General features: G+C 40.1%; 2 protein-coding genes and 2 pseudogenes across 2 annotated transcripts in view; 3 read left to right on the forward strand and 1 right to left on the reverse strand.

The window, feature by feature from the left end:
• The window catches only part of LOC144664970 (uncharacterized), a 133,426-nt gene extending 124,311 nt beyond the window's left edge, over positions 1 to 9,115 (forward strand). The window contains exons 20-25 of the mRNA XM_078526164.1: positions 2,730 to 3,530; positions 3,865 to 3,916; positions 4,477 to 4,752; positions 5,058 to 5,143; positions 6,462 to 6,653; positions 8,075 to 9,115. Of these exons, the coding sequence (XP_078382290.1) occupies positions 2,730 to 3,530; positions 3,865 to 3,916; positions 4,477 to 4,752; positions 5,058 to 5,143 (1,215 nt within the window). The 3' untranslated portion in view covers positions 6,462 to 6,653; positions 8,075 to 9,115. The remainder of the gene's footprint in view (positions 1 to 2,729; positions 3,531 to 3,864; positions 3,917 to 4,476; positions 4,753 to 5,057; positions 5,144 to 6,461; positions 6,654 to 8,074) is intronic.
• LOC144666799 (uncharacterized) overlaps positions 1 to 23,493 on the forward strand; it is a 72,060-nt gene that overhangs the window by 18,318 nt on the left and 30,249 nt on the right. The gene's annotated exons all lie outside the window — the stretch shown is intronic.
• LOC144666817 (uncharacterized) lies at positions 11,477 to 13,596 on the reverse strand (annotated as a pseudogene).
• LOC144664971 (uncharacterized) lies at positions 15,546 to 21,780 on the forward strand (annotated as a pseudogene).

Here is a 23,493-nt window from a genome sequence, read left to right on the forward strand (position 1 = left end):
ACCGTGAACCCATAAATCTGAGTGGGAGAGTGCCATGAGTGAAGTACCAAGCGTAAGGTAAACAGAGACAAAGTTCAGACCACGATTTAGTTTAGAAGTTCCAGTTGAATGGCCTGGGAATGGAGCTCCTGTGAGTAAACAGGTGACACCAGCATGAGGGTTGCCTTGAGGCGATGCTTCTGTGAGAGGATTCTGGAGAGAACAGGTGATTTTGAAGGACATGCTGGGATGTCGAAAGTGGATGCTTGGGGCAGCGTGATCCACTAAGGCCTGTGTAGAGTGCAAGTGGTTTTCTCCGAAAAGAATGGGCCAGGAAAGACCAGGAACAACTAACATCTGAAATGTGGTTTCTTTGCCATTGTTCCACTGTATTGGAATTTCCATTGTGCCAATGGCATGCAGCTGAGACTTTGCGTCAGCAACAGAGACAGCAACTGGTTTTTCAAGTGACTGATACTTCAACTGTGGACATTTAGAGGCAACATGATCAGCATGGGAACGACTTACAAGAGACACGGAGCAGCAACTGTCCAGAGGTAGAGGAAGTTTCTTTCCAGCGGAGACAACAGGAGTCCAGAGGATATGGCGCTCTTTGAGTGTACCCCCAGGGTTGGCAACAGCGGGTAAGCCAAATACGGCCTGTTCTTGAGTGGAACTGGAAGGAGGAAATTCACTATCCGAGGGTTCGTTCGAGGGTGGGATTCCCGCCATTAGAGATTGGGTTGGCAAGTTCTTGTGGCGAAGAGCTTTACATCCCCATTTGTGACACTGAGAACATTTATGAAGTCTTCCAGCTGAACACTTGTTGTTTGCTTGCTCACAATTCGCAGAAAGAAGCCTGTTAAAGTTGCGGCATATTTCTGGAGGTTTCTTATTCTTCTTGGCTGGTCGCTGAGGACAGTCTCGAGCCGAGTGTTGGGTGTGACCGCAAATCCAACAGGATCGTTGTTGCTGAGATGGCAGATTGTTTTGAAATTGCTCAGGAGTGCTGACTAAGGCAGAACGCTGTGGGGTTTCCTGGAATACTGTCGAAGGCGTAGGCGATTCATTCGCAGAAGTGATGAAGGAATGTTCGATTCGTCGAGCGGCGTCGATGGCTTTTTGAGCTCTGCTACGTTCTGGGCTTGGAGAATTAAAGGACGAGCGATATGCGGTTGTAGCTTGGAGATAAACTGCGAAGTAACATAAGTTGGACAGGATTTGTGGAGACTCTCGCCCAGTTTTTCGAGTTGGTGAAGGATATTCTTGTACTTGAAAGCGAATTCGTCGACAGATTCTGAGGGATCTTGTTTCATTGCACTCAATTCAGAAGCCAAACGGCGGCATTTGGAGTCGGTAGGTTCTTGGAATTCTTTTCGTAAACTTGCGAGATACAATTTTAACTGTTCCTCCGGCGGTTTCTCAGCAAAACCCTCTGTACCACGGCAAAACGACAACACTGAACGTGGCCACTCGCCGATGCACTGTTGTTCGAGCAGCGATAGACGTACAGTGACAGGAAACTGAGACGTTTGCTCTTGAAAACGATCTAGGAAATCGCCGATGTCATCTTGTACTTTCGTATCTTGACGGAAAGTAGGTAACTGGAGCGTCGGTAGGCACAAGGTTGGAGAAGAAATAGCTTGATGTTCAGGCGGGTGAGCTTGTGAAGCAGCGGCCGCAGTGGTTTGTGCAGTGTGAACGGCTTGAATTGCGCCAACAAGTCCCTTGACAACTTCGCTTAAACCGGAAACGACTCCTTGAAGTTCTTCGATAGTAGCTGGCATATTTGAAGCCTCGGGTTTTCCACCACTTTGTAGACGGAAGAGTCGTTGTTCACACTAAACACAAAGGCCTTTATTGAACGATCAGCGAACGTACTAGATTCGACAACATGGATGACTGCTCGACTACATGTGCTCTCTGATAACCGGTTTCGACCGGTTACGCGACTACGTAATGCTACGTTACGTAAGGGTCACGACGTGTCCCACTACATGTGTGTGTGTGGGGGGGGGGGGGGTCGCAAAATTTAATATTGCACTTTAGGGGAGGGCCCTCCTTTTTTTACTATACTACAGGGGGAGGGCCAAAAAGTTACAACTGAATACACACAGGGATTCCTCCGGCCCTCCCCCCCTTCTAAAAAATGAATGGTCCCTTAGCAGTATTTTAAGATAATTAAGAAAACTCAAGAAGTTGATTTGTTAATGACCTTATTGTAACATGTTAAAGATGATTTCCAGTCCGTACTGCGCAATCTCCGCCTGCAATGTTTGTGAGTCTCACAAACAGAAGAATGTTTACTAGCAAAAATAAAAATTCCGGGACAAAACTTACCTTTTTCTTCATTATTAACGTCAGATATCCTTGCAAATCAATAATAACGAGTAAAAGAAGCTCAACGGTATTTCAAACGGACGTTTTAGCTCATCGTGAATTCTTGAACGAAACGATCCGTAACAATTTGGCGAACTAAAAACTTCATGTACGCTATCACCGAAGTGTAACGTTTCAACGAATTCAAAACAAAAATGAAAACAAACCCTGAGTCTGCGCAGTACGGACTGGAAATCATCTTTAAGGTGACAGGAACTCTGTTACATAAAGAAACATGAAAGAATGTACTATTGAATAAGAGGGAGCTACCTTAATATCTTGTAAGGATGTGGTTGTCAGCAGAATTTATGTAACGCTATTCGTGAATCTTATGTAGTCTTACATGATTGATATTCTGTCAATTAATGTAGGATCCTGTACATTCAAAGTACTGGCAGGAACTGGAGAAAGATGGCACCCTCAGCATGGAACTTGTTGATCATGTCTTTTCCAAGTTTATTCAACAAGGCGTCATCAAAGATGACATCTTAGACATGATGGAGCGGTTTGGTTTGATCGCCAAGTTCTCAGCCTCCCAAAGTGAGGAAAAGTATTTTGTGCCAGCTCAACTTAAGTCATCACCTGAAGAGCTTTGTGAAATGGAACCATCACACACTGATCCCTGTACTTTGTTCCTGCACTTTGTGCATGGCTTTGTCCCTCATGGTCTGTTCTCGCAGCTTGTGTCACGATCCATTCGTTGGTGTTGTAACACTTGGCCCATGCAGCCTCCCAGGCTGTACCAAAATGGAGCATGGTTTCTTATCGGGAAGCAAATCCATGATTTTGTTCTTATTTGCAAGAAGAGTTTCATCAAGATCCTTCTTAGGCAAAGAACACAAAGTCGTCAGGTTTTAGGAAAGAAGTCAGAAGAACTAGCTACACTTGTGCGTGAGTTTGTGGAGGGAACTTTGCAAAGTTTGTCACAAGAGCTGCCGTACCTGAGTGGACTGCAGTATGAGTTGTGTGTAGCGTGCCCGTACTGTCAACAAGGGACAGAGCAGGGTGGTCAAGAGTGTTCCAACCATGGAAGAGTGTCATGTGTAGATGAGGAGTGCTTCCACCTTCTTGAAATAAAACAAGATCAACCACTGATCTGTATGAAGAAGGTCAGTGATAAAGTACACGCCATCTGTGGGCTGGATAAATGGTTCTTCAAGAGAACTAGCCAGGTACATGCATCAATTGATTTATGTAGTAATTGTAAATTAAACAAAATCGACTTTACATGAAGTGGCAATCCCTGTTAATATTACTTTATTATAATATTACTTACAGGTGTGTGTTAGCACGCTAAATCTCTCGCAGGTTAAATTTTATCAGCAGATAAAGTTTTGAATACGTGCCAGTTTGATTACCTAGTTACTTGTGCCATAAAAGCTATTTACCAATAGATGTGTATAGAACCATGCACTTGCTACAGCATAAAAAGGTGCATTGTTCACCTATCTGTCACTTGTTGCATCTTCAAACTCAGTGTTTATTGTTGTCATGCTTCTCTTTCAGGATTTGTCTCCTCCCACTGTCATTGACACATCTCAAGGTGTACCAGCACAAGGTAAACTACGGAGGTCTAGTTCCCCTGTGTTTAGAACTTGCTATTTATGTATAGCCAAGTGAAAAATCTCTTAACAAGAAAACAAATATTGTTAACAAATGTGACATTTAACTGGTTTTAATGGCTCATTAAGTGTAATAAGTGGCTTGTTCTTGAGATGTGTCTGGGTTCTACCTCTATCATAGTCTCGTCATTTCTGGACAGTGACTAATCAACAAGGACTAAGATTTTTTTTTCTGCCATCCACCTTTTTTGCACCATCCTGAAGCTGGCTAAATTTTGTGTTACTCCAATTTACAAAGTACTGATATTTTGACTGAAAAAGGTTCACTTGAACTAGCAATTATATTCACTTCAGCCCGAGATGTTGTCATCAGTGGTAAAACAAATTTGACCACTACATAGTGACATTAACTTTTTGGTACTCACTTAGCGACCTTTCAGTATGTTATAGTTTACCTCATAGTAGTAATCTTTTGTTTTGAGAAAACTTTGGTAACATCATCTATTTGCATATTTTCTTAAACTACCTAGCCTACCTAACTTTGTTCTCTTTGTAGTTAAGCAAGGCACACCGGGCGGTGTAGAAATGGAAGAACTGGGATTTGAAATTGCGGAAAAGTGGGAAAAGCTCGGACGTCGCCTGGATGTCAGTGAACCAAAGCTTCAGGAAATACATCAGACACATGAACTTCTGAGTGAAAAGGGATACCGCATGTTATTGCATTGGAAACAAAAACAGGGTTCTGCTGCGACTTACCAGGCTTTGTATAATGCATTATCACATAAACTTGTGCAGCGCCAAGACTTGGCAGAACAATTTTGCTGCTTTGATGGTAATTATTCTTTATTCTTTTGGACATTTAGAGTAATCTATATACACATGCCTTCAACTCTAAATAATTATAATTATTCCTCCGTTATTGAAGTAGAATAACATTTGTTCACCATTTTTCATTCCGAATCTAACAGAACCAGACAAAGGACAATATCTAGAAATAAAACAGTGACAATTGGTTACAGAATTAATTTAAACCTCCTCCTTGTGAAAAAGCAGTTGGTTTACATTAAGTTATAACCAGGTATGCTTTGTCCGATAAGATATTGCATAATTGCTGTTTTGTTTTCTTGCCTTTTCCAGATCCTTCAGAGAAAAAGAGGAGATTAAAAGATGAAAGTTCTGATATTCAGGAAGAAAAGAGTGTAAAAAGATTGAAAACTGATTAGGTACTTAACAATATTAATGAAATTAAATGGAGTACCCCACACAATGGGGGAAACATTGGGGGGAGGGGTAAGGGCTTGCTCTCCCCGCTGGCCTAACAACTTTTTTTTGCGACGAGGGACAAAATTGGTAGGGGAATTAAATGGAATTTTCTGCACCGATATCATACCACCGCTATCTATTTCTCAACTTATTATTTGATCAGTTGTTGACTGACAGTGTTACAGGACAAACAGTTACATAAGAGTTAATTGCTGCGAGTTTATGAGAGTTGAGCCTTCATGCACTATCATTCAGGCGTGGCAAAACAAGGGCCCAGTTGTTCAAAGCATGATTGAGCTAATCCAGGATTAGAATGAATTTTGATTTCAGATTTTGAACTTTTCAGTGAGGTTTTCTGTTTATATTTTTTGTCCTCCAGTTTTGACGTCGACTACTCAGGTAATCTCAAACTCCACAAAACATAAGCAATAAAAACACTTTTATACAAGAGAAATTGAACACTCAATCAACTTTTAATCCTGGGTTAGTGTTGCTTTTCGAACAACCCAGCCTAGGATCAAAGAACTAGGAGTTGACTCATCATGCCCCTTATAATCATTATAATTAAGTATCATGCACCTTGGCATAACCCTTAGAAACAATAAACCGACTATGCTCCAAATTATGCTGGATGGTAACTATTATGCTTGTTGTTATGCTGGAATAATTGCTGCACCACACTATCCCCCCAAAATAATGGCTTATATACTTTACTCCAACTTTACCTTGCAATAATAAATGGGAAGGTGTGGTGTCTAATGGCTGTTTATGGACAGAGCACTTAACTCTTACAGTTCCTGTCTCTACCCAGGAGTGTAAATAGATAGCGGTGAACTGTTATAGGAAACCTGGCAAAATACTTGTTGGAAGGGGGGGGGTAGCCGATGATGATCTACCGTCTCATCCAGCGTTGCTGTAACATTAAGAATCATGAGGTTTAACAAGTCTATGCTGTGGAGGTAACCCAACTGCTTGAGAACAGTAGTCCACATTCTTGTCATGATTCTTGTCATGGCTAAAACGCCTCCTGAAAAATGGGAGTGAACAACAATCTAATATTTGTTACTAGTATCATTTGCACTGACAGATCTGTGGGAGGAGTAAACCCCTACACTCCCTCCTCCCCCCACTCCTCTTGTGGATGAGAAAAAATTAAAAGCCTGAAGGACTGAACTGTTTTGTCCCACTCCCCCACCCCTCCAAAGGGCTGAAAAGTGCCCCCTTCCATTGAGAGCCCCTCTGGATTTACAACTGATTATCACCTGATTCTCTTTGCAGGTTACCATGGGCAGTCTTATTAGAATGAAAACGTTGAATTTAGAAGACACCAAAGAGATACAAGACCACAGGAACTGAGTGTAATAAATGACAGTAAATGAAGTTCTTTACAGTGAGCCACTGAAGGGAAGCATGCCAAATGATTTGCACAACAACAAATTCAGACTTGCAAGTGTTACTGCGAATAAATTGGTAAGCTGGTAGCTTGTGTGACTCACCTATTAATATATTTCTCATATTTCTACCAAGCATAACATCCACCATCATTTCTATTAGCAAAACTAATCCTAGCTGCAGTATGAGCGAAGTTAATCACATTTGCTATATGGCCTAGCTCGTCCCACGAATCTCCTGTAGCTCACTGGTAGAGTATACAACACAGAAGTCCATAAGTTCGAGTCGTGTTGCTAGAACTCGTCCATAACTGACTTTCATCTTTCTTAAATTTCTATTATTGTTATCACTCACAAGACCTAAACAAAATTAACGTGAGTCCAGAAAAAAAAACCAGCAAGAGGTTTACTTTGGCTTTATGATGTTGTGATCCAGGCTTTTAGCCAGGATATTAAAAGTGGGAATCCAAAATTTTTATAAGGCCTGACTTTGTCCCCATAGGAGGGCCTATGAGTGCAAAGGTGTCTAAAAATTTCCAATTTTGCTGAAAAAAACCTCTGTATACATGAGTAATTCATATTAAATGTTTGTGATAAGTGGCCGTCCATAGGACTCCTGGACTCCCACCTGGCTGAAAGCCTGTTGTGATCTCTTTATCGAAACTAGCGAGATAAGCGAGTGTGAGATAGAACTGGAAAACAAAGGCTCACATAATAACTTACATCACACCCACCTTTGTATATTGGAAAAAAATGTCCCTTTACACACAAGTTTCTCTTCACACACAGGTTTTACCAATGTTCGTAAAAAATTATGTGAACCACAATGACTGTGTGACATTTCTTCAAATCCATTATAGCTGGCGACAACATTGTTAATCACATAACTATTTGCGTCACTGTTCTATCACCCAACATTACCCTAGTAACATATATTATTGGTAATTATGTGCATGCTAATGTAGTGTCGTAAAACTTAAACAAATCTTTTCACTCCGGCCATTTGTATTATGGACACAGACAATCCAGTGAACCAATCAAAGCTCGTAGCAAATAAGCGAAGCCAGCGTGAAGCGCAGAAAAGTGTGTGTAAGCATGTCATGATTGGTTGGTATTTTACTTCTGATTGGTCAAGAGGGTGGCGCGAGTTTTTTAAACCAATCACAAAGCATAGTGATGTAAAAGCAGAGCAAATGCGAATCACTTTTGACACTAAATTAAAGTGAAAATTACTTTAAATTCTGACATAGGATTTGTTTGTAATACCGATTTTAAAATTTATATCTTCATACGATATAACTTACAAGTAGAGTCTGAATTTACTCTGCTTTTCACATCAATACGGCTTTAATTCACGTTAGGGTATATTTTATTTTAGTCGTTTTTGATTTCACAAAAGACAAAAACCAGTGAAACCACTTTCTATTTCCTTAAATGTGATTTGTTTTTCGCATAGATCTGGTACGTTACTTACACAAGACATTTGTGTTTCTATTTCAGCAGATTAATGTTGGAAGTGCAGTGTCCTGTGCAATAATGTCTGCTTCAATTCAAGAGCTTCAGTTCTCTTCCAGTCATCTGCAAAATATCTCTGTTTATTAGTTTTCATTTGAGGATAAGCTGTTTCATTAAAATTCCTTTTTGAGGGATCATTCCCTTTCCCCTCGCGACATTCCTTTTGGATTTCTCAATAACGAAATTATCAATTATAGATTTAGAATGGTAATTGATGATAAAGGAAGAATGATTATTTTTAGATAAGAGTAGTAAATAACAATGATCAAATAATCTATGTTTGATTCGGATTAATCTGAGATTGTAGACAAACGTATTTACTGTAAACAAAGTGCTATCTATCAATTATTTGATAGCAAACAATTTATAAGGAACCAAATACAGAAATGTTGTCTGCATGACATAAATTATAGTAGCTACAATCTTTGACAAAAGTAGTTGACACATTGACTTCGCTCTGCGGTTTTAAATTATGACAAATTTACCACTAGTTTTTAAATTTCATGACTGTCTGCTAAAATACCCCCATCCAATGTTGTAAAATGGTAGCAAAGGACTCCTAGAATCAAACTACAACATTGATTGGGGGGAGGGGGGTTGGAACGGTGGGGCAAAATGATGAAATTGGTCCATATAACAATAAAAAAGGGCGTAAATTGACAATGGGTCAACACTTTTGTCAATGATTGTAGTCAATATTAGACGTTTCCAGTGAATAACAAAAAAAAATTAAAAGCAATATTTCTCAAACAGATTTTGTAGATACAACAGTCAGTAACTAAGAAATAAAAATTTTAATATTCAATTCCTTCATTTAACAATTTAAACTAATGTAAATCTTTTGTACATTGATATATATTTTAAATACTGATAAAAATATTCTTTACAAACATTGTTTATTCTAGAGATATCAAAAGTACAGTATATTTTATTGTAATTCAGGTACAATACCGATATATATTATTTTGACAGGTTGTATTTAAAGCAGGTATCTATTAAACCAGTTTCCTGCGCAGTCGATTGAAAGTTTCGTTTTGAATCATATTAGGCAAACTTACTTTCTTCTTCATTGGCCCTTTAATGATAAATGATAGAGTTGTATGTTCGTAGAGAAACACTGCTTGTACAACTTAAAAGTAAAAAAAAAAAACAGCAAGCAAGGTTTTCAGAACAAAGTTATTAGAGTGAGGTTATTTCGTGTTTTTCTGTCACGTGGCACTGACCTGCGTGACTAAATCTGACGAGTCACGCAAAGTCCAAGCTTCTGTGCTCAATGATGGAACCGAATATGTCGATGTTACTGGAACTAGTCTTGTGATAGAAGGCATTTTTAAAAAGGTTTTTTTAGCCTGTTTGCTTGTTTTGACTTCAATTTTCGGTGGCATCTAATCACCGTAATCAGATGAAAGTAAACAGTAGAATCTCGTTAATCCAAGTTGTACCGAGGTCAACTATGAAGGCGTCTATAATCATAAAATATTTATAGAAGGGTGTTGATCTCGAAATCGAAATCAGAATATTAATGTTTTCTGCAAACGCTGTTGATTTGTTGAAATGTCAGTTGGTCAGGGGATTCCCCTTTGCGCGATTAGGTCAGAACCATGCAAATTAAGTAAGGTCGTCTGTTTCTTGAACTTTCTGCTTTCCTGTGTATGTCGTCTTGATATTACATTTAGTTTATTTCACGTAAAATGGATATGACTTTTGAACATGGACCATAAGATGTTTGTGTTTCTGTATTTTGAGGACGACTGCTGATGACGTCATGACTGATGAAGAGTCTTCGCGTTTGAAATCTCCTCCGCCTACTGCAGATCTAGGTCAGGTGTTGAACGGCTACATTTTTTTTTGGTCAATATGTTTTATGAGATTGTCCAGTTTTGATGCTAAGGATGAACCAAGACTGAAAGTTCTTGCATTTTTTTATGATTTTAGCCTGAAACTTTCTAAACAAAAGAAACAGAGAAAAGTACAAGGGTTGTATGCGCCGCAATAGCTATTCAAGCATTTTTTAGTGTATTTTAATACCGAATATTAAATTCTGTTGAAGATTATTTTAGAAATGAGTAGCGTAGTAATATATTTTGAGCTCACTGTAAAAAAGAATGGATGAAATAAAATAACAAATGTGATATTCTTAGCTAAGGGACGGACCATTAGAAAAGTGATGGGAGGGGTGGGAAAATTTTTCAGCTTGCACGATTTTTTTTTACGCCCATTGCTTGTGCAGGAATGTTTTTGCAGGTGAAACCCTCTGCAATATTGTTTTGTTGACCATTTGTTAAATTTTTTAAATATTAAAAAGATGTTGTCGTTTATAGGCCGGATACTTAAAGACCATTTTTGATTATTATATTTAAAAAAAAATATATAGTAAGAAAGGCTAAAATCAAATGCCATGTATGGTAATTTTTTACCATGTTATACTGATCGTTGTCTTCACGCTATACACTTGTCAACAGCAATTTGTATCGATTGTCTTACAAATGTTTGTGTTAAAGCAGTGCCGTAGCAAGGGGAGGGGCCGGGGGGGCCCGTGCCCCCCCAGTTTTTTTCCCAAAAAGTAAAAACAGACCTGTATAAAATGTTGAAAATACAATTTTATCTCCCGAGAGGTTTGAAACAATAAACATTTGTACTTCTTTTCATTTTTTAACGTATGTAGAGTGATGCACAACAATATTAAACCGCCAAAAACTAAAACAAACCAGAAATCGTGACAACAATGTGAAAAAAATGTCTCAAAAATGTCAAAATGTCTAAAAAATGTCTCAAATTCGCAATATGCGTAAATCACAAATAGCTTTTGGAGAGCGCTGGAAATAGCATTTCCAAGCCTCTAGATTTCAAAATTTTCTGGGAGGGCATGCCCCCAGACCCCCCTGGCGGCTCGCGCCTCCGGCGCTCGCGTCCCCCCCCACTTATTTTACCCTTGCTACGGCACTGTAAAGTCTCTATACTCTAGCATAGGGGAGGAAAGATAACAGAACGTGACAACATTCGAGTGACAGCATTCGATGTGGTGTTACCATACCGTTTTCCGCTATAACATCAGTTGACCATATAAGGGCGGAACATACAGACTGTGGCTTATTATTGAACCATTTTATTACATCAATGCTTCATAGACTTCAATTAATTGATCAATTGTAGATGCAACCAATATTTTCCCAACACCGTAATATTCACATTTTAGACTATTTCGCTTTGTTTACGTTTTTCGATGCTTGAAAAATCCATTTTAGTGTAGGTTCAATGAGCTTTATACAATATACAAGTAAGAGTTAGTTGTTACTTTTGTCTAAAAGAGTAATTTAGAATACAAATATCTTTTGGCATCGACTAAGCAGTCCACAAGTTGCTGTACCATATCGCAAACTGTTTGTTTTCGAATCATTGTTTCTGACATGAATGTCTGATGTCTATGTTCGTTCAGTTACTCTAAAATCCTCAGCCGATCAGATTCATTTCCGGACGAGCTTACATCACCATTCTCCCCTTCACTCTCACTGGCAGGTAATCTTACATCTTACCAAACGCCGCAGGCCATTCGCGGGGAGCGTGTCAACACGCGTGAGAGCGCGCAGGTGATCGAGACGTTCCTGCGCGTGAGAAATTTCTGTGTTGAAGCCCAGCGCTTCTGCCATTTCCTTCGCTTGAGTTGCAAACTTTTCTGCTTCCGCACAGTTACCTTTTCGGTATGCCAGATCTGAGCTAGCCAGGTTGAACTGAATTTTAACACCCTCGGCGATTTCTGACCAGTATTTCTTCTTCAGCGTGTTCAAACACTCTTGCCCTTTCGCGATAAACTCCTCGCTCACAACGCGTTCTCGCGCGGCCTCGGTGCGGCAATCTAGCAAGAGCATTGCTATTTTGATCAACGCAAAGTGGTGTTTCTTCACGTATAGATGCACCGTCTTCCCTCTCAACTCGAAGACACACGTCGATGCATTTTTCAAGGTTTCTTAGAGCTTCGTCTACGAGTTTAGGGCTTTTCTGGGACATGCGTCCAATAAAATCGAGCAACACGCTCGCTCTCTCGTAGACAATGAAACTCGCGTCGAGGTTCGTGTGACACGCGTGACTGTTTTGCTCTGCAAGTTGCACCAAATGATCCGCTTCGCCTAAGTTCCTTTGTCTTCTCATCACTCCTGCTCGATAGCCATAACCCCTGGCAGCTAGAAGCTGTGAATTTTCAGCTAAAGGAATCAAACTGAACGATTCATCGATCAACTGCAGAGAGCGTTCCAACTCGTTTTGGTAGCATGCTCCCACACTCTGTTCCAGTTTAATGGCTATTTGAGTGTCCGCGTCGGTAAACTCGAATAACAGATCGCTTGCGTGTTTATCAAAATCTTCCCATTTGGCATTGTCACGGCGTGACTGAAGCTGATTCATCACCCATGATGACCTTTTGTACAGCACCATGCTCTCTTCAGAAAGGGAAGCTGGACTCAATTTGAACAGCGGGGAAACAATTCTCGCTTTCCCATGTTTCCTAGTCTTGCCCGATTTCGACGACGCTCTGGCCCCGGTTTCCAGTGTGACTGAAATTTCGCTAATTGTTTCACAAGAGATTTGTTTCTTTGTGCTTTTTCTTTTTCTTCTTTTTCTCTGCGAAATGGCGTTCAAAGAGAAGCTGATCTTGTATTTGGTGTCAGGTTCGTGGAAGCGGAACAGATAGCCGACAACTCCTATCATACAACCGGCGTTTGTCTCGCTTTTACTTTCGCTTTTGATGCGTTTGCACTGATAATCAGGCATTTTAAGACTAGATTCCCCAGCTTTATCGTAAGTTACTGCCACTGTCATCTCGTACTTGTCTGCGATGTCAAGCGCTTCTCTTGTATTTTGATTCTTACAGACCAACAGTTGTACTAAGTGGTCTTGGTGGCAATCGGAGCCGCTTCTCTCCGTCACGCTGTGGGGAACAGGTGGACCTTCATCGCTGCCTTTTGTCTTGGTGGTATTTTCTGTAGTGGGCAGAGCATCTAGTGAACTAAAATCCACAACATTTTCTCTGCCAATTTGCATGATAGGAGCGTCAACGTTCAAAACAATAGCGTTCTCACTTCCGCTCGTCGCTTGCTCTTCCTCGCTTGAATCACTTTCATGAAGATCGTTCGCGTCACAGTCGTCTGAAGATTCGGCTGATTCGAAGATTTTTGCTCCACCGTCGTCGAAACCTTGACAACAAGCAGCCATAACTTGATAAATACAATTTTCACGCTTTCCACGAGTCGTTATGGAATTATAAAAACACCAAATCCTTCCATGCGAAACAGATTTCTCGTAAATTTATCGCTTCGCCAGCCTCTATGACGGCTGAGAAACGGGTTCGAAAGTAAAAGCTCGTTAATTAAAATTTGTGCTATTTAAAAGTCCGCGCTCAAGACATGTGTCTCTTGGATTTTCGTTTTTCGTTAAGTGAAATATTCAGTCGTGTGCCAGAGATATCGCAAAGCGGAATAAATTATTCTACAACTGTTGTTGGTAAATATTAGATCTTCTAGGGGATTCCCCTTGCGTAATGAGGGCAAAACCAAAATTATAGCAGTTTTATACAGTAAAAATAAAATTATAAAATTGTTAAAAAAATAGTTTTCAAAACCGCTCGAACCCTCGTTTCCTAAAATTGCTCAGTGTTTTTATATTCCACTTATTTTGGCTTAAAATGATCAGGGGTTTTGGGAACGAATTATTATGTGTTTCTTTAGCCAGATGTTTCTATCTCGGACGAAAACATTGGCCCGGTTGGGCGTTCCCTTCCAGACGTCATGACTCGGTGGATGTTATCATGCCAGCGCAGCCTCCTATCCTACATTCCTTTGGCTCTTCGTCACGGATTCTTTTCTTCCAAAACTTGAAGAGAAAAGGTTGAGTATTAAGTAATCCAGGGGAAGTGAGAGTTCTTTAAAAATCGACCTGGAATTTCATTAAAGCGCATCAAGCCACAATACCTTATGGTTACCTATTTTCGCGGGACTTAATTTTCGTAGCCTGCGAATACAGCCGCCTCTCATGGGACGCGAATGAGAGGCGGCTGTATTCGCAGGCTATAATTTTCGCGATTTGGCAAATTTACACGGGTCTTCAATTTCTCGATTTTTTGGAAATCGCGAAAATTAAGTCCCACAAAAATAAGTAACAATAAGGTTCTTCAACTTTATCTGTAAAATGATTTATCTCACGTTTTAAATTTACAAAGCATTAGTTACTCAGAATTAAATTTTATGACAGTTGACATCATTTTTCACACGATGTTTGCTTCATTTTCAATAAAGGGCTCCTAAGTTTCCATTCAATATCTTTTAAACTTGCCCTTTAATTTATACGATCAGGATTTTTAGCAGCGAACCATTATATGTTTTTTCCACATTAGCATTTGGGTCTTGTATCAGAGCAAAACAGTGCGTGCCCTTTATGACGTCACGATTTTGTGCACGCTATTGAGTTCTATGCTACAGCTGTGTTTAGAACATACTCAAGCCGTGTTCACATTGAGCCTTAATATTGATCGCATTATATTTGAAATGGGTTCACATTGACTAATTACAGTCACCAATTTTAATTGTCTTTCTCCTTGCATTGAGAGGCTCCCTCGAACGCTCGCATCCTTTCCCCTCTCCCCAGCCCCCGAACTGCCACCGCGCGCACCAATCAAGGAGTGATGTGGAGTGAAGAGGAGATTTGAAATGAGTTTAAAATACCATACACAACACGAAACTCGTTTAGACAGATTAAGCCGGGAGATTAAGCATAGCTTGATCGAACGGGGGCAAGATGCACCTCAAATGCTGCTGGTGTCGTTTCAGACAGCGAATATTTCGTCTTCTTGCCTAAGGAGGACAAGAGGCCTTTCTAGCCATTCTTCTCGGCTGAACATTCAAGATGAAAAAATTAAATGTTGGCAGTGAACCGACTAAGCGCCAAATTTTTAAACTAGATTGCGAGGTTACCCTGCTTATTTAGTATTATTTTTTTCATAATTGAACAAAATTGAACGGAGTATAACGGCCTCAACCATGCTTCAGTTGGATATACTGAACTGTTTAGTGTAAACAAGGCTTTAGCTAAGAATGTTATTTTTTCCTTTTATTTTATCCATTCGTTTTTGCAACGAGCTCTAAATATGTTACTTCTCTACCCCTTTTTCTAAAAAAATCAGAGAACGAAACGAAAACTTTCAATTGTTATAAAAACAACCGAGCCCGAATTGCTTGAATAGCTCATGTAAATTTTAATCACATACAATATTTATTTATTTTGTTTCAAATATTTTTTATCTCACGTCATGAAAAAAAGTATGCAAGAACGTTCAGTCTTGGTTCAGCCTTGGTCTAAAAATTGGACTAGCTTAAAGAAAGTATTGACCGACAAATATGTCGCCGTTATTGTTCCGTAGCAATCTGTGCGGCTCGAAGGCTTTTCATGAATCATGACGTCATGCGGTCGGTCTGCGTTGAAAGATCAGAATACAGAAACACTGATATGTAATGGTCCATTGTCAAAACTTGTGGTCATTTTACGTGAAATTTTAGAAAATGGAATTTTAAAACGACAAATGCAGGAAAGCAAAAATGTTCAAAAGACACAACTAATCAAATTTGGTTCTGACCTCATCACGCAAAGGGGAATCCCCTGACCAACTGACATTTATCGACAAGGTTTCCATGAAACATTAAATATTCTGTTTACGATTTCATCACCCATCTGAAAACTTTGCGGTTAAATGTCTTGAGTATAAGCTAGTATAGACCTTGGTACAGCTTTAATTCACGAAACCTTACTTTCGGAAAGGTTTCTCAGCCTTCACGGAGGCTGGCTAATCGATAAATCCTGAGAACTTGTTTCGCGTGCCCTGAAAGGATTTGATTAATTTGATACCCCCATAACGACACGTGGAAAACACAAAAATTGCATTCACCAAGGTATGTCTACTTGTTTTCAAGGTTTCAGCGACGGTAGAGCAGAAAGCTTTAGATCGTTTGCATCTGTAGACGACCGTGATGCGAGTGATCTTCATGGAAGTGATCCCGGGAGTGATTCAAGCGACGAAGAACGAGCAATGAACAGAAATGAGAACGCTATTGTTTTGAACGTTGACGCTCCTATCATGCAAATTGGCAGAGAAAATGTTTTGAATTTTCGTTCACTAGATGCTCTGCCCACTTTAGAAAATCACAGCAAGACAAAAGGCCGTGATGAAGGCAGACCTGTTTTAAGGGAGCACTGGAAACCCAATGGACTATTGAGCGTTGGTCGGAGTAGAAGCGGCTTCCCCAATTGTCAAGAAGACCACTTAGTACAACTGTTGGTCTGTAAGAATCAACATACAAGAGAAGCGCTCGATATCGCCGGCAAGTACGAGGTGTCAGTGGCAGTAAGTTACGATAAAGCTGGTGTATCTAGTCTCAAAATGCCTGATTATCAGTGCAAACGCATCAAAAGTGCAAGTAAAAGCCACATGATAGGAGTGTTTGGCTATCTGTTCCGCTTCCACGAACCAGACACCAAATACAAGATAAGCCTTCTTTGAAAACCATTCCGCTGAAAGCGAGAGGAAAAAAGAAAACCGCTGGTGAACCTATCAGTGAAATTTCATTCACACTAGAAACAGGGGCCAGAGCGTCATCGAAATCAGGCAAGACTACGGCAATTGTTTTGTCCCCGTCGTCTGCATTGAACCCAGCCCCACTTTCTTAGTCCGGCGGCTTAGCTCCTGAATTGTGCGATTTTTGATACAAGCACCAAACTTTGCAGGATTACAAGCATTCGCATACTAATCAATTCTTGTTATAGTGCCATCGCCAATTTCCTATTTTCAGATAGTAAACAGCTATGAAATTTTCAGCCCAGAGGCCCCCCTGCCCCTTCCCCACAAAGTATTTCTTCTTGTACTTTTATAAACCTTTTATTGTTGACTTTTATTCATAAATACAGATATGAATGCTTTTAATTAGGCTTACAATTGTTATTTTTTACCATCTGTTTGATACCAATAATTTAATAGGAAAATATTGCATGGGAAAAGATTTTTCGTTCCCCGCCCTCTGCTCCCTCGCGTCTTTCGTTTTGCGCTAGCGTCCAGGTCTCTCGCGATCGGTGAACCGTTCGCTAACAGAAGAAAAATAGGAAAATATAGGGCTGTGAACAGTCTAAATTACAGCATTTCCTTCTAAATTTTGTACGTGCGACTTGGTATCACTACCTGGCATAATAGTATTTGTCTATAAACTAGGACAAACAAATATTTCACGAAATTTCATTGATTTTAACCCTACCCAGACCGGGAGGGGCGGAAAGTGCCCGCGCTGACTTTGCACGCTTATAACTTTTTCAAGATTCATCCAAACGCTACCAAACTTTGCGAGCTTATCTAAAATTTATCTGGAAATAATTTGGTAGGGTAAGTTGTTGTGTCAGGAACTTGACGTCACCATGGCAACGGCATTTTGACAGGCATGTTTTCCCAATTTTGTAATTTTCGTGTTTCTATTAATGAAAAATAATTTTTATGCAATCATTTTCATCCTTTTACGGGTTCTAAGCACAGTTTTATTGATTTTGAGTACTTTGCAGAAATTTGGGCGGTTTTATGACGTTTTGGAAAAAAATCGAAATCCAAGATGGCGGATCCAAGATGGCGGCTGTTTTGACATTATGATGTAATTTTCACGTCATGTGACGTCATCTTCCCACATGACGCATACCAAAAGATAGGTGTTTGGACATACTATACATTCCCTAAGTTTGATTGTGATTGCTTAAATATTCTGGAAGTTGCGGAGGTCTGAAAAGATCCAAAAAAGCCCGGTCTGAATAGGGTTAATAAATTAAGGTTTCCATGGAAACCGGTGTTTTTCGGGCTTGGCACTATATCTGAAAATATTTCTGTTGGTGACCACTTTCATTGTGCCAAGTTTCATGCTTGTATCGAAAAGTGCACAATTCAACTAAAATTTCGAGCTAAGCCGCCGGACTATCTAAGGAGAGCATGGAGCTGTACAAACGATCATCATGGGTCGTAAATCAGCTACAATCACGCCGTGAAAACGCTAAGTGGAGCGATTTTGATAAGTACGCAAGCGATCTGTTACTTAAGTTTCCCGACGCGGACCCTCAAATAGCCATTAAACTGGAAAAGAGTGTAGGTGCCTATTACCAAAAAGAGCTGGATCGCTCTCTGCAGTTGATCGATGAAGCGGTCAGCATGATACCTAATGCAAAAAATCCGCACCTCTTGGTCGCTAGGGGTTACGGTTATCGTGCAGGAATCATGAGAAACCAAGGAAGCATAGGGAAGGCTGACTGCTATGTTCAGTTAGCAGAGCAAAACATTGCTGTGTGTCAAACGAGCCTCGACACGAGCTTGATCGCTTATGAAAGAGCAAGCGTGTTGATTGATTTCATTGGACGCACTCCGCATCGAAGTCTCACACAAGTGAACGAGGCTCAACGAAATCTGGATAAGTGTATCGACGTTTGCGTGCGTGTGGAAAGGAAAAAAAGCCATCTCTCCGTGATGAAACACCATTTAGTGCTTGTGTTGATCAAAATGACAATGCTTTTGCTCGATTGCCGCACCGAGGCCGCACGAAAACGCGTTGTGGGTGAGGAGTTTATTTCGAAAGCACAGGTGTGCTTAAACACGTTGAAAATCAAGCACTGGTCGGAAATGGCGCAGGGAGATAGAATTTTGTTCTATCTGGCTAGTTCTGACCTGGAATATCGACGACATAATTACGCGGAGGCAGAGAGGTTTGCGAGTTTGGCGAAGGACATGGCTGTAGAGATCGGTTTTAACATGCAAATTTCTCACGCGCAGGAACGTCTCGATTACACGCGCGCGATCGCGCATAGTGACTCGATCTCCAGTGGTCCGCGGCATTTTGAAACATCACTTTCTAGTGAAAGTGAAGGAGATGATGGAGACGTAAGTTCGTCTGGATCGGAATCTGATTGGCTTCTTAAAACAATAAATTGATGCAGCCAGGAGCCCATTATTAGTAATGGACTCCTGATGCAGCTTATTGAGTCAAAATTGCTTAAAAGGAACTACGTCACAGACAACGCAACTTCGAAAAATTGGCAAGTTTTTTCATGTTTGTCGTTCGTAATCCGTCTTAATCTTCGTCAGTTGAAACCATCCTTGTTTATTTTCGGGTTTTTGTTACACTCTTGATATTTATCTATGTTTAAAAACTATTATTTTGAGGTTTCCTTCGATTTATAACTAATCTACCGCTACATAGCTCCTTTAAGACCTCAGCAGAGTTTCGTCTTTGGAAGGTTTAGTCGTCTTTTATCGCACGAGAACTGTTATTTATTTGGTCAGTCATCTATTTATCTATTGACTTATTTATTTATTGACTGATTTACTCGGATTTATTTATTTAATTATTTATTTAATTATTGTTACTATTCTCACTGCATACTTAATTAGCGCATCGCGGAGTTCGATGTTTTATCTCTGGAATTCCTTCGTGCCTTCATGCCTCGGGGCGGGCATGATGCTTTGCGCTCTTTCCTTTTAAATTCCTGGTTTTTGCCTCAATCGTGGTCAGTTTGCCGGCGTTCCCGTGTGGGAAGTTTTTTGTCGCCCCACCCTCCTCCCCTGGTGCCGGTTGACAGAGCTTCTCCCTTTTTACACTCGCTGCAAACCTTTGCTGCCACTGTAGTCGCGGACTCCTCCCATAACTTAGTCTACCGCGATGTGGTAATGAGGTTTGCAGTGAGGATAAATTACTATTAAGTTCAGTCAGTTAGTTAGTTAGTTAGTTAGTTAGTTATTAAAAATCACTGCAGTTAAAGTTGAAGAAAAGAACCGAAAAACTATCATAAATTACTTCCCTGTTTGGGAACGGTTGTGACTTAACAAATTTTTGTTGTTGGTTTACATGGAGTACCAGGCCGCTATTTACTTATGAACCCCATGCCTCCGTATCGATATATAATACAAGGCCGTACCTTAGGGCCCACCTAGGGCTATGGTTATAAGTGTACCTGTGTTTGTACGTTTTGAATTCCTTGAATTCTTACTTAAATTATCTTCTTAACCACAGGTTCTCCAAATTCACTATGTGAGTGTTACTAGTACGGTTTAAAAACATGAAAAATTTTAATAATATCAATGTATTAAATATTATCGTGGCGTCCTAGTCATCTTTATGGAGATTTAATATTTTTTAAGCGCGTAGACCTCAAACCAAACAATTTTAAAACAAACACATACAGAAACCGCGCCACAGAAGTTAGGTAAGCAGTTTTAATAAACTTTTAATTTCATCGAGGAACCACGTATAAACGCAGAGTAAAACCCAGAACTTCTTGTTGCCGGATCTCTTTTTGTAGAAAGCTCGTACCAGCCGTCACTGTAGCGTTTAGAAAAACTATGTAATTAAATTGCAAGTCCGCCGCCTGGTTAGCTCAGTTGGTAGAGCGCCGGACTGCTGTGCGGGTGGTCGTGGGTTCGAACCCCAGACCGGACCAACACTCAGGGTCTTAAAATAACTGAGGAGAATGTGCCGGCTGCCTTTGTAATTGCATCTGCAAATGGTTAGACATTCTAGTCTTCTCGGAAAAGGACGATAAACCGTAGGTCCCGTCTCCTGTATCTTCAGTCTTATAACAGGGGACGTTGAAGAACCCACACACTATTCGCAAAGAGTAGGGCACGAAGTTCCCGGTGTTGTGGTCTGGCCTTTGTGTGTAGTAAATTACAGTACTGTGTACAGCGCATTTGAACATTACATATGAAAAATGCGCTAAATAAATTGATTATCATTATCATTAAGTCTCGCACTACGGCAAGGGCACCAATATTTTGACTGGTACAACAAGCCTTCTTCAGAGTCAATGCTAGAATGGAAAAAAATAACGGTTATTAAATTACAATGAAAACTGAAGCATTTTTGTTACAAGATTGGCCGTTTTTATGCTAGAGACGTTAATGCCGACTGAGACGTTAAAGCTGTCTGAGACGTTAAAGCTGTCTTGAGACGACTTTAACGTCTAGTATAAAATCGGTAAATAATACAGACGACTTTAACGTCTTTTCTTAAGAGCGTCTGAACGACACTCTTAACAGACAGCTCTAACGTCTTAGACGTTAAAGGCGTCTAGTATAGAAACGAGACGCCGTTAACTAGTATAAAATCGGTAAATAATACAGACGACTTTAACGTCTTTTCTTAAGAGCGTCTGAACGACACTCTTAACAGACAGCTCTAACGTCTTAGACGTTAAAGGCGTCTAGTATAGAAACGAGGCGCCGTTAACTAGTATAAAAGCGGTAAATAAGACAGACGCCTTTCATGTCTGATGACTTTAACGTCTTCGTTCCCAGTGTCCTCCGAGTGTAGAACCCAGTATTTTTATATTTTTTTTTCTAAAAACCGTCTACTAAATGCGTCCCGTTTTTATACCAGACGCCTTTAACGTCTTAGACGTTAAAGAGGTCTAGACGACTTAATCGTGTCTAGCATAATAAATGGCATGTAATACATGCAGAAGCGATGACTTTTCACAAGGGGTCTTACATAATTTTCTGAGGAAATTTGTCAAAAACTTAACGTAAATAAAAGAAGCTGACGCCTTGTTCGTGATTAAGACTGTTATCCAACTGCAGCTTACATTTTTTAAACCTAAGAAGCAACGTTAGTGATTGCCATAGTTAGGATCTGATGGAATTCAAATAAATACAGTAGTTATGAATTCACAGCTCAAGGATGCAAAGTTAAAAATACATTTTCTTCGTAGATCACAGTTGCTCAATTGTACAACAGTAATACTTTTTTTATATATTTTTTTTAGATTTCCCTATGTTGACTCAACAAAGATTACGTTATATTATAGCGTGACTTGCGATAAACGACATACGATACGCGGGAGCTAGCTTTTAAGCTGCGAGAAAGGTCAAACGGTCTCTTGCTCACAGCGGCCCTGTATCTTCTAAGAATTAAAAAAAATTCTGTCTACTAAATCTACTAAATCCCATCATATAAAATTTATTCTCTTTCGTTTATACATTGTAGTGTTCCATTCTAACTGCACGGGAGTATTTTGCTTTTGTGTTCTACGCGGCGATTTCTTGCATTAATTGTTATTAAGTTAAACTTGATTTCTGTTCGATTGAGCTAAACGGATCCGGTCGATCGGGTGCCTGCATTAAAGCGATGACGTCATCAGTTGCACGTCATCGCTTAAAAACGGCCATTTTTACCAGCATGGGGCACAGCAGTTTAGTGTATCTCGTACTCGAAACGCGAGTCAGAAAGATCGAAAAATAAGCCCTGGAGAGCAACTCTAGAAATGTCTGGGTGGAAATGTGCCGATGACAGTATGAAAACTTCACACTATATTATAGACCCAGCCTAGGCGTTCGTGGCTCAAGGGAGTCTGGGCTCTATCGCGAAACGTGACGTCACCAAAGAGCACTTATCCCAGACACGCTTTGCACGGCCTAGCCTCCCAAGCAGTCGTTTTTAGGGGCGATCGTGTTTCACTCTTTCGAAGATCGTTCGCGTCTCATTCGTCTGAAGATCCGGCTGATTCGACGATTTTTGCTCCAACGTCGTCAAATCCTTGACAACAAATAGCCATAGCTTGATAAATACAATTTTCACGCTTTCCATGGGTCGTTATGAATTATCAAAACACCAAATCCTTCCATACGAAACAGATTTGTCGTAAATTTATCTCTAAGCCAGCTTCCATGACGGCCGAGAAACGGTTTTGAAAGTAAACCACGCTCAAGCCATGTACCTCTTGGATTTTCGTTTTTTGTTAAGTGAAATATTCAGTCGTGTGCCAGAGATAGCGCAAAGCGGAATAAATTATTCAACAACTGTTGTTGATAAACATTGGTAAACATTAGATCTTCTAGTGGATTCCCCTTTTTCGCGATGACGTCAAAACCGAAAATATGTACCTATCTGTGCCGCTTGAACCCTCGTTTCTTTAAAATCTGCTGTTGTGAGATCTGTTTATTGTCATTTAAATGGATCAGAGTTTTTGGGAACAAACCATTATATGTGTTTTTGTAGTCAGATCTTTCTATCCCGGACCAAACCATTGGGCGTTCCCTTCCTGACGTCATTAGTAGATGATATCGCGCCAGCCTCCTATCCTAAAGTTTCCTTGCAGTCTTCATTACGGAATCTTTCCTTCTCAAACTTGAAGAGAAAAGGTTGAGTAATGAGCCAAAAGAACGACTGCGTAAGCGGAAGTGAAATTTCATTTTGCGCATCACGCCAAATAATTTATCTCATGTCTTCAGTTTACACAGCATAAGTTACTCAGAATTGAATTTATAACAGTTATTTGACTTCTAAATTTCCTGAAATTCCCATTGAAACTCTGTTTCCCACGTCATGTTTGCTTCATTTTTAATGGAGCATTCC

Source organism: Oculina patagonica, chromosome 9 (assembly GCF_052425735.1).
Source record: "Oculina patagonica isolate OP01 chromosome 9, crgOcupat, whole genome shotgun sequence".
Lineage (NCBI taxonomy): Eukaryota > Metazoa > Cnidaria > Anthozoa > Scleractinia > Oculinidae > Oculina > Oculina patagonica.